Source organism: Toxotes jaculatrix, chromosome 15 (genome assembly GCF_017976425.1).
Source record: "Toxotes jaculatrix isolate fToxJac2 chromosome 15, fToxJac2.pri, whole genome shotgun sequence".
Lineage (NCBI taxonomy): Eukaryota > Metazoa > Chordata > Actinopteri > Toxotidae > Toxotes > Toxotes jaculatrix.
This window is the reverse complement of record NC_054408.1, coordinates 9,458,231-9,468,860: the sequence shown is the minus strand read 5'-3', so window position 1 is coordinate 9,468,860 and position 10,630 is coordinate 9,458,231. Positions and strand designations below refer to the sequence as shown.

At 43.0% G+C, this 10,630-nt stretch overlaps 1 protein-coding gene across 1 annotated transcript in view; it reads right to left on the bottom strand.

Moving 5' to 3' along the window:
- Nucleotides 1-210: 210 nt before the first annotated feature.
- Nucleotides 211-10,630, bottom strand: part of col4a1 (collagen, type IV, alpha 1) — a 35,888-nt gene continuing 25,468 nt past the window's right edge. The window contains exons 26-52 of the mRNA XM_041057473.1: nucleotides 10,269-10,437; nucleotides 10,009-10,101; nucleotides 9,731-9,835; nucleotides 9,462-9,559; nucleotides 9,054-9,204; nucleotides 8,818-8,931; nucleotides 8,313-8,480; nucleotides 7,987-8,076; nucleotides 7,725-7,877; nucleotides 7,530-7,628; nucleotides 7,251-7,340; nucleotides 6,839-6,978; nucleotides 6,146-6,272; nucleotides 5,936-6,016; nucleotides 5,401-5,499; nucleotides 5,057-5,107; nucleotides 4,790-4,975; nucleotides 4,480-4,613; nucleotides 4,256-4,328; nucleotides 4,007-4,078; nucleotides 3,687-3,815; nucleotides 3,479-3,577; nucleotides 3,182-3,394; nucleotides 2,885-3,062; nucleotides 2,682-2,796; nucleotides 2,345-2,517; nucleotides 211-1,968 (exon numbers count right to left, since the gene is read on the bottom strand). Of these exons, the coding sequence (XP_040913407.1) occupies nucleotides 1,887-1,968; nucleotides 2,345-2,517; nucleotides 2,682-2,796; nucleotides 2,885-3,062; nucleotides 3,182-3,394; nucleotides 3,479-3,577; nucleotides 3,687-3,815; nucleotides 4,007-4,078; nucleotides 4,256-4,328; nucleotides 4,480-4,613; nucleotides 4,790-4,975; nucleotides 5,057-5,107; nucleotides 5,401-5,499; nucleotides 5,936-6,016; nucleotides 6,146-6,272; nucleotides 6,839-6,978; nucleotides 7,251-7,340; nucleotides 7,530-7,628; nucleotides 7,725-7,877; nucleotides 7,987-8,076; nucleotides 8,313-8,480; nucleotides 8,818-8,931; nucleotides 9,054-9,204; nucleotides 9,462-9,559; nucleotides 9,731-9,835; nucleotides 10,009-10,101; nucleotides 10,269-10,437 (3,282 nt within the window). The 3' untranslated portion in view covers nucleotides 211-1,886. The remainder of the gene's footprint in view (nucleotides 1,969-2,344; nucleotides 2,518-2,681; nucleotides 2,797-2,884; nucleotides 3,063-3,181; nucleotides 3,395-3,478; nucleotides 3,578-3,686; nucleotides 3,816-4,006; nucleotides 4,079-4,255; nucleotides 4,329-4,479; nucleotides 4,614-4,789; nucleotides 4,976-5,056; nucleotides 5,108-5,400; nucleotides 5,500-5,935; nucleotides 6,017-6,145; nucleotides 6,273-6,838; nucleotides 6,979-7,250; nucleotides 7,341-7,529; nucleotides 7,629-7,724; nucleotides 7,878-7,986; nucleotides 8,077-8,312; nucleotides 8,481-8,817; nucleotides 8,932-9,053; nucleotides 9,205-9,461; nucleotides 9,560-9,730; nucleotides 9,836-10,008; nucleotides 10,102-10,268; nucleotides 10,438-10,630) is intronic.

Sequence of the window (10,630 nt, the reverse complement as noted above, 5' to 3'; positions counted from 1 at the left end):
GAGGCTTGGGTTCAAGATAGATTTGAGGTCAGCTCTTGCTGCCCTTCTGATGGAATAATAGCCAGTGACAGTACAAACTAAAAACACTGTGGGCTTGTGAATCAGCCAAGTGAAAAGCTGCGATGTGATGAGCCATCAATTACTTACAAATCGTGCTGGTGCTGCCCTCTTGTGGCATTTATAAAAAACTGTATGTTTTTACAGAAAGACAAAAAGCAAAAAGAAAAATAACACCTATGATAAATTAATTAATAAGGTTATTCTACAAATCACTTTATTGCAGGAATTACACAGTATGGAATCTTGAAAATATAAAATGTCGATGAAGTATGTTTGGTTCTGTTTGTTAATCAGTTAAGATCATTCCCACCGTAATCAAGTTTGTTTTTATGATTGCAAATACTGTATGTACTTCATGGAGCATTTTATCACAACCAAGCACAACACACACAAACAGGTTACGGTCAGTGTAGAGTAATTGCTAAAACTTTAACAATATAAAACTCTGCATCTTTCAATTGCTCTGAAAGGGACATAGAAACCATGTTTGGGGTCCAAAAGGCCTTTCTAGCATTGACACATGACTGAAGTTATCTAAAACTGCTGTGTGCAAAACATCTCAACTTGCAGAGGCACTTATAAATACAATCCTCCTCATCTGTATGAATTTGACTTGAATATGCAGCCATCACATGATAACCCTTTACTCTTATCCAAAAATAATGTTTGCACAAAATCAACAGGGACAGCAAAAGTAATTCGCAAACGGGAACAGTCAAGTACATGAGCAAAATAGCAAGTACATGTTATGTGTGAGTATATGTACATGTGCATTTCTTTAGGATCAAAGATCAGAAAGATTTCGCTTAATGTGAGAGGAGTAAATTCTTTAACACTCTGTTATACACAATGTTCTGACAGAGTAAAGGCATGGGAAAGGTGATTTTCTTTTTTTCTGTCTATTCCTTTTTGTGCATTTGTCTTGAATTATGTCAGCAACAGGGTTGTGCAACAATATATATGAAAACATCACAACACAAACACCACTTCCAAGCAGCACAAATGCACTCGTTGCTGTACACTCACACACACACACACATACACACACCTGCCAATACTATTTCAGTGCTGTTTTGTATGTTCATTAGGTGCTGGTTGTCAGATGTTGAAACACTGCTTTTGGATCAATGAAATCTCAGATACACTCAAGTCCAACATATTCTCATAAATCTTATAAATAAAAATGGAGCTAATAACACAATGTAATTCAATAATAACCTGAGGAGAGTATGTTGAACTGTGTTAGAGAGGAATGCATTATATTTACAACAGAGTGATGGTTATATATCTGTGGTGGCAACATATTGTGATTTAAGAAATGACAAGCTTCTGTAACCAGTGGTAAGTCCCATCCTTTACATTAGTAGAAGTTATAAGGTGTGAAAATCTATAATATTAATGTAGCTATATCTTTGAAAGCTGTGGCACTTGTAGAGAAGGGAAAAAAACAACACATCATAGAATAGAGCAGATAAGTAAGATTCGATAGCACCTGACTTACACAAACAACCCTTTCAAAATGAACACCAGTTTACCAGTTCAGGGGGCATGTATTCAGTGCAGTGGTAAACTGGGTGCCATTCTTTAGAGACATGTTGTGATCATGTTAGTTAAGTGTTTCTGCCTGGAGCAAAAGGCCGCATGGTCTCTGTGTTCTGGTTTGTAAAGTTTGATCACTGGCTGTTTTGCAAACCATGTCTCTGTCCCTCTCCTCTCACACATGCAGGGAAATAGCACCATCCTTGCAAAACAAGAAGTAAAGCCAAGTCGAGGACGTCAGCGGATGTGGTATTGCTTGCATGTTGAAAAGGAGCATGTTCGGGGGTTTATGTCCTCTTCATGCACACCTGACAGCGGCTTATGTGTGTTCTGAGACTGCCAGCCTTTAGTGTTGTAGGAACAGGTTTCCTGGAAAGAGGTAGATAGAAAAACATTACAGATATTTCCATACTCATACTGTAAATGTGGAGGAAATGTGATAGAAGCAAAAACTGAAAGAGCAACATAACATCAGGCTGAAATATTGTGTCTAGGTGGCCTCTCTGACAGAAAGCTTCAAGCCCTTTTCAAATCTGACCACCAGACCACCCCAGCATCACTGAAGGGTGTTGCACCACTAAGAACACCCAAGAGTGATGTCACAGTGTCCCGGAGTACACCCCTCCATCACTGCAGCAAGGTGAGTTCAGCTAAAACAAGATTTTCAGGGGGTGTCATGTTACACTCTAACAAGAAACGGGGTAAGTCAATAAATACAGTCTGAGTGTGAGTGTCTCTTCCTTACGTAAACATCTCATTGTCTTCGATGGTGGCGAGCCAGAAGCTGTAGGAGTTGGCGTAGTAGTTGCAGGTTCCACGACCGTGGCACTCAATGAATGGAGCGCTGCGGAATTCCTCCAGACAGGAGCCAGGAGACGCCAGAGCCTGGCCTGAACCCTCAGCACCAGCACTGGTATGCTGCACAAACACAAACACAAACAATGTAATGTAATCAAATGAAGACAAGCATTTTTTTCCACTGTGATATAATCTGAAAGAGAGCGAGCGGATTGGATTTAGATTGACTGATACATGGTGTCAGACAGTTTATTTGTACTGAGACCTATTCCTGAATGCCTTACCATGACAAAGGAGTAGCCAATCCAGAGAGAGTCCCAGCCGTGAGGACACGGAGGGATCATGATGGTCTGACTGTGAACGGCTATCACCATGGCTGGGGCCTCACACACAGCACACCTGTACACACACACGTGAGAGAAGGGTACAGTGTGTGGGTATCATACACACCTGATGTAGAACACTGTGCACAGAAATGTAGACATACCTGCTGATGAAGGGTTTGATGCTTTCACCAGTGATAGGTGTCATGCTCATGGGCATGGGCTCAGGGGAGGTGAGCCAATAGGAGTAGTCATTACGAGAGGCAAAGTTGCACACGTTGTTGATGTTACAGAAGAGGAAGGGCATGGGGCTGAACTTTCTCAAACAGCTGCCTGCCGTACCTGAAACATGGCACCACAAGAAATGTAAAAATGTAAAAAAAAAACTTTGTGCAGTCTATCTCATTTCTTTCTCTAATTATTTCTTTTCCTTTTTTTATTTCTCTTATTATGTTTCTCACCTAAGTCTTGTCCATGAGACCGTGCATTGCCTTGTACATAGAGTAAGGAGTAGCCATCATATATGAGCGAGGTTCCCTGAGGACAAAGTGGAACCTCCACCATTTGGCTGTGACGGGTTACCAGGAACCCATGATCCATGGAGGAAGGGCCAGGTGGACCCACTTGACCTGGTACACCATCAGGTCCTGGGGGGCCCGGGTGTCCTCTGGGTCCTAAAGACATGAAGTAATTGATAAGTAATTAAAGTGGCAGTAAAACGAAACTTACCAACACCTCCATCCTTGTGCATCTCTCACCTTGTGGTCCCGGCAGGCCAGGCTCTCCTTTGGCTCCAGGCTGACCGTGATATCCAGGAATGCCTTCTTCACCTTTTGGCCCAGGAATACCAGTCACACCTGAGGGAACACAACAAAAGTGATGAAGCAATTAGAAACATGGATGCAGAGCATACTGTGAGATTGCAGGGGATTATGCTAAGGGGAACTTTTTTAATCAAAACATCACCTTGTTGTCCTTTCTGTCCAGGGAACCCAGATGGACCCTGTGGTCCTGGGAAACCTTGAGGTCCTGGGATTCCAGCTTCTCCTTTGACAAAGATCTGGGGCCCAGGGGGACCTGGAGGACCGTCATTGCCTGAAATATACAGTATCATTGGAAGATTTTTTTCTCATGTCGATTTTTTGTAGTTAATGGCCATCAGGTAATAAAATCAACAGGGACACAAGAAAGCACCAACAGAATTATATGACATAACAATTCCAGTGTGGGGAGATGGTGATTGCTTTAAATGTTAACATAAGAAAGGTTTTCCACTCTTGTATTACCTTTTTCTCCTGGAAATCCTCTGTCTCCAATCTCTCCTTTGAATCCACCGTCCCCAACAATACCCTTTGCACCTAGAGTTAGTATTCAAAATCAGTATATTTCATCTGTTAATTATCTGAATAAAAACAAATGCACATATTTCCTCTTATAATTTCATAAACATGTCTTCTACACATGAATGCACACATGCACACATTTACAGACACGCTGTATATTATACACAGATCCATCACACTGTATGTACTCACCTGGGAAGCCAGGGACACCCTGTATTCCCCTTTCTCCTTTCTGTCCATCAATACCTGGAAGGCCAGGTTGCCCCTGTAACACACAGAAAACCAAAACAACAACATGAGAAACAAAACAACAATTCTGCAACATTAAAACAGCTCTAAGTGTGTACGTATCAAATATCTCTCTAGTGTGTGGCATGTATAGTAAAAAAGTCACTGAAAACAGCATTGTGACGTACAGGAAGTCCAGGAACTCCAGAGTCACCCTTTTGTCCTGTCTCTCCGTAAAAACCAGGAAGACCCTGATCTCCTTTCTCTCCCTTTTGGCCATGTCTGCCTGGCACACCAACAGGCCCTGGTGCTCCTGGGGATCCTGTTTGACAAAGACGAGAAGATAGTGAGGAGATATTTTTGAATACAACATACAATATGCACAGTATTTCTATTTATGCACTTGTAACAGCAGCTATTTACTATACTTTTGTGTATTTTGGAAACAGGACCTCATGCACCTAATAAACTGATAGAAAGTCGTGTATTCCTCAATACCTGCTTCTCCGGGTTGTCCTGTTTCTCCCCTCTCTCCCTTAGGACCCTCTAGGGAGATACCTGGGTCTCCCCTGTCTCCAGGCTCACCTTGCGGTCCCTGTGGGCCTGGAAGCCCCTTGTCGCCTTTGATACCAGGAACACCTGGATGACCTGGATTGCCAGGGAAGCCAGGACTACCTTTGTCTCCTAGTAAAGCAAAGAGAATGAAACTCTGTTTAGCTTCAGTGATTGAGGGGTTATATGAATTAATGATGGAAGGACTCTTACCTTTGCTACCAAGTGTTCCGGGTGGTCCCGTGAAACCTCGGCCAGGTAAACCTGCAAAGAAGGACAGATAAAAAATACATTAAAGGCAATTTCTCTAATGTTTTGACTGGTAGTGAGGAGTTTGCAGATGTTAGGGCTGCTTGAGGAAAAAACTCTAAAGTAGCTTACTTTCTGCAGTTGATAGTTCTGCTGAATAAAAATATTTAAATGTTTGTGTGAAGGTTAGTTTAAGGTTCCCCTGCCAGAGTGCCCCTGTAGGACATATCAGGCGGGGGGGCTCATTGTACTGTAACAGCTTATCCATTACTGCAGTGTAGTCTCCTCCTAACCGCTCTGACACTAACCTGGGTCTCCTCTCTCCCCTGACGTTCCAGGGATGCCGTCAACTCCAGGCTCTCCCTTCTCTCCAGGAGGACCAGGAGGTCCCTGCATGCCACCTTCGCCTGGAGGGTACAAATTTACACACTTGTTTGTTAGTGTGTATTAGGCTGCCACAGGTGCAACTTTCACTTCACTTGTTGCAAAACTAATAGGCAATTGCTTGGAACAGGTGTATGACTCCTTTCTGTATCTGATTTCACAAGGGAACCATTTCCTTAGCTTGATCTTTGAAGAAAAAATGTTTGCTGATCTTTACAGTTTCTCCCCACTTATCCATAGAAGTGGGTTTCTGTGGTTTCTTCATCGCTCACTGATTAGTTTGATTTTCAGTAATCTCTCAGGCTGAACTCTTCTAACAAAAACTTATATCTCACAAGGTTAAGACTGACTTTGTGAAGTTAATGGTGTATCGACCCTTGAACAACTCAGTTAAATCCTTGCTGTGACTAATACATGGGTAGTCGCCTGACAAGCTGCTTAAATAAGCCTATTACTTACCAGGCCGGCCTTCACGACCAGGTTCTCCTGCAGACCCTGGAAGCCCAGGGGTACCCTTGTCACCTGGTCTACCTGGCTGACCTATACAACACACACATGCACACACACACACCATAAGAATTTGTATGGAATAACACCTTTAATTACTTTACCATGTTCTCTGCTTGTAGTCAGACAGGATGAATGTGACAGCACAGACTGAAATCTGACCTGGATACCCGATGCTTCCTCTTTCTCCTTTGGGTCCTTGCATTCCTGGTTTCCCAGGCATACCCCCATGACCCTTCTGACCCTTCTCTCCTGGTGATCCTGGGAATCCTGGCTGGCCTGCCTGACCCTGTGAAGGTGGAGGAATGGAGAGGAATGCTAAGTAAAGACAGGTAGGTACTGATGATTACTGAGAGAAATAAGTTTAAAAAGATGTGAGACGTGCTTATAGCAATCCATCTCTGTTAGGCACTTGTTTACATTCTTTTGATTGTGACATTTTAAGTCTCTCCGTGGATATGGTGGATATCTGGTGGATTTTTTTTAGCAGTCTTCACTGCTATCAGTGAAGACTGTCTGTCTATCTAGAGGATCTCCCAAGACAGACATACATAGAGGAAGAGTCTGTAGATCATGTCACATTAACACCTCTGACAAATACTGAACCAAAATGAAACTGACCAAACACATTAATTTTGGGTGTTTGATGTCTCTGAAAGCTTCTTGGAAATCTTCTCTCCCAAAGCTTAAATGTACACATTGGCCCTGCTAACCTTTTGAATTATTAAAAGAACCATTTTTTCCAGGGTAGTGTCTTGTCATTAGTACTGATTATTTGACTGGAGCAATTGCTCCAGCTGCCAATTTTCAGTGCACAGAAGCTGAGCAGTCAAGCTTATATAGCCAGGGGATTACCTTTTCTCCTGGATGTCCTGGGAACCCGATTCCTGGCTCACCAGGTACTCCCTGGTCTCCTTTCTGTCCATCTGTGCCTCTGAACCCTGGATGTCCCGGTGTTCCAATATCTCCTTTAGTACCTTTTGGACCAACCGCACCTGCACAAACAGACACAAGCAGACAGAATTCAGCTGTTTATACTAAGTTGCTTTAAACTTGCATTAAACGGTGTTTTATACGAATTTAATGCCAACTTCACCTTTCCCTTGCTTAAAATATTCCCAACACAGTTGTATTGAGTCCTGTGTTTAAAGAGCTGAATATCATGATTGTACACATAAATGCTTGCACAAAGTCAAGCTTCCATGATGCATATGAGACATATTTCACTGCAGTGGGGTGAAGTGGGGGCTATTTTGGACATTTTTACCTGGTATACCCATCTCTCCTACACTGCCCTTCTGTCCAGGGGGTCCCATACTGCCAGTCTTTCCAGGAAAACCATGGTCTCCTTTATCACCTGAGACATATCAGTGAGATTGAAAATTAATAATGTTTACTTTCCCCTCATTTTCATTGGATGATGTACAAGAGCATAAATGAGTAGGATAAGCAGAAATGATTACCGCATGCAGTCTACAAGGTTTAATTATCCTTTAACATTTGCTAACACATTTTAGAATGCTGTCCATGTGGTCAAGTAGGTCACCTGGTTGTCCAGGTAAGCCAGGTTCTCCATCTTTTCCTGGCATTCCAGGATCTCCAGCTTGTCCTTGGTGACCCTTCTCTCCAGTGACCCCAGGTTCACCTGAGAGGAAAATTGAATTAAAAACAAAGTTTGTAGTAAATCTCTATGTGACGAACATACTCCAATAGACCACAGGGCCAGTATGTTGTTTTATACCTGTGTCGCCAATGTCTCCCTTCTCCCCCTTCATGTGCCCCATGTCGATTGTGCTCATGTTCCCAGGAGGTCCTTGAAGACCTGGCTCTCCCCTTTCCCCTTTAGGTCCAGGCTCTCCAATGTTGCCTCTTGGTCCAGTAATACCAGGGTCACCTGAGAGAGATGGTGGAAAAGAGTAACTGTTATTGCTGCTGGAAAAAAAAGAAAAAAAAGCTTACACTGTAAGACTACAAAATTTTTTCAGCATTTTAGCCTTCCTCACCTCTCAGACCGGGAGATCCAGGTGAGCCAGAGGATCCAGGACTACCTGGTACTCCTGGTGTCCCCATGACCCCCATTTCACCTTTAGGACCTGGCAAACACACACACAACACAGTGAGATTACCATAAGTAAAAAAGGGATTATCTAAATCTAAATCTAGAGGAGTCAGTGCAGCCTCCGTAGTACTGCACAAATGGAGGAAAAATTCACATTCAAACTTTTTTCACCTAAAAGTGGACCTTTCTCCTTCCTCATTTCAAATTGGATGGTAGGTTGAATTAAGTTTTTTAGTTAGATTTTTTCTCTTATGAATGTGTCCATCTCACCTTGGTTTCCAATCAGCCCATCCCTGCCTGGTAAGCCTGGTGGCCCTGGTAGTCCTCTAGAGCCTGGGAGTCCTGGGAATCCAGAGCTTCCCTTTTCTCCCTGAGGCCCCGGCATGTCCAGACCAGGAGGACCAGGGTAGCCCTTCTCTCCCTTTACACCCTCTCCACCTGTTCAACATGCATACATACAAATATGTTTTTATGGGCTTCCATAACAGCAACTGACAGTCAGGTGAAAGAAATCAAGAATATAAATCACAAACTGACAGCAGACATTTTGGCTTGTAGTAGCAGGAAAATCACAGTTGTTACTAATAACATTACAATGACTGTGTTCTATTCAAGTGTCCATGGACAAAATATCATGGCCCTGAAACTGAAAATGGAAAATGGAATTCAGCAATTATTAATCTTATTATTTACACCTGTGCTTTTCTGACTGAGGGATATCAAAATGTTTTCTATGAAAAAGGCCCACATGTTTGGGTTCTATGCTTGAGCTCACCTTGCGGTCCAGGCTCTCCAGGTGGTCCCTGTGGTCCTGGAGCTCCAGGTGAGCCTTTTCCTGGTGCACCTGGTAAGCCAACCAGTCCAGGAAGTCCTGGGGGTCCAATGTTACCTAATTTCAAAGACCAAAGAAAAACAATGTTGTGCTTGGTTCAGTAGATGAGCCTTTTAATTCTATGGCATAGACTAAATCAAACCAGGCTTCACACCAGAGTCGTGACAGTTCTGCTGTACCTTTGATTCCCTGAGATCCTGGTGGTCCTGTCTGGCCTTCTCGTCCAGGAACACCAGGTAGTCCAGTGGCACCCTTCTCTCCCGGGAAGCCAGTAATTCCTGGGGGGCCCTGTGAACCTTTTGGGCCTGCAAGACCACGTCCTGGTTCACCCTGCAAAGTATACAAATAAGCACTGACAGCAGTATTTACAACATTGACATTTCAATCTTTCATTGTTCATAAAACAGATTATACTGTAGTAGTGGTGTTTGAATTTTAAGTTGGAAGTTGCACATTTTCCATGGTAAAAAACTGAGATGATTCAGGTCCATTGTTGAGTCCTTTCTACAGTGGCTGACACCCTATATATTTGGAATATAATTATATTAAAAGTATTAATTGAAATACACATGCAGACAAATACACACTTTTTGTCCAGGTTCACCAGGTTGTCCTGTAAAGCCATCCTGTCCTGGTCTTCCTGGCTCTCCTGGTAATCCTGGAGCCCCTGGAATTCCACTAATTCCTGGAAACATGGACATTTCCTCTGAGTTGTGTGTTGTGTTGTTCTATTAATGTACTTATACTGTGTTATGTATGGTCTGTTTACATTTGCTTTAAAAATCTTTAAGTATGTATAAAATGTCTGTGATGCATACATGAATTAGAGGAATGGTGCCATCATGGAGTAACTCACCTTTCGGACCTGTTGGGCCTGGAAAACCAATTCCAGGAGGTCCGTGTTCACCCTTCTGACCAGGGAAACCTGGCAACCCTGGGTCTCCTGGCAGGCCTCTGTCCCCTGCAACCAATTTTTGTAATTACATGATCATACTCTGCTCCACCCCAATTTTACTGATCAAAGACAATATTTTGTTTACCGAGTCATTCTCATTCTTTACTGAGAAGCAAATTTAAATAGATTTTTTTGCACGTGAACAAAAATGAAAACATGTTAACTATGATGTTGCTCACCTTGAAGTCCAGGTCTGCCGCTTTCACCTCGTGGTCCAGGCGCTCCCTGAGGTCCTGGAGTGCTCATACTTACACCTGGCTCACCTTTTGCACCTGGTGGACACATGGTAGGAGTCATCAATGAACACATGTATAGTAGGTTTTTGTGTGTGGTACAAGTGTGTGCTTGTTGAGTTTCACATGCAATGTAGAGATACAATTTAATATTAGTTTTCTTTGAGTGCATCTTTTTACAGTACCTGTGTAGCTCTTATGCCTACCTGGTGATCCAGGAGCTCCAGGCATTCCTGGTCTCCCCTGACCGCCTTTCTCTCCAGGCTCTCCTGGTCGACCGATGCCTGGCAGACCAGGGGGACCCCTCTCTCCTGGGACCCCAATGAGACCAGGGTCCCCATCTGGTCCACGCTCACCCTTGATACCCTCTTTGGCCTGAAAGCAAGATTAGAGAAAGGGAATCTCTGTTTTTTAAAAGCCTGACATTAAATTATAATGGCAATTATTGATTTTTGGGCCAACACAACACACTTTTCCTATCCTCATGAAGTTGAACAGTTTGTATTTTTTTTCTTTCAAAGTCATCCATTATAATTTGACAGGCAGATCAATCATTCATTCTACGAGT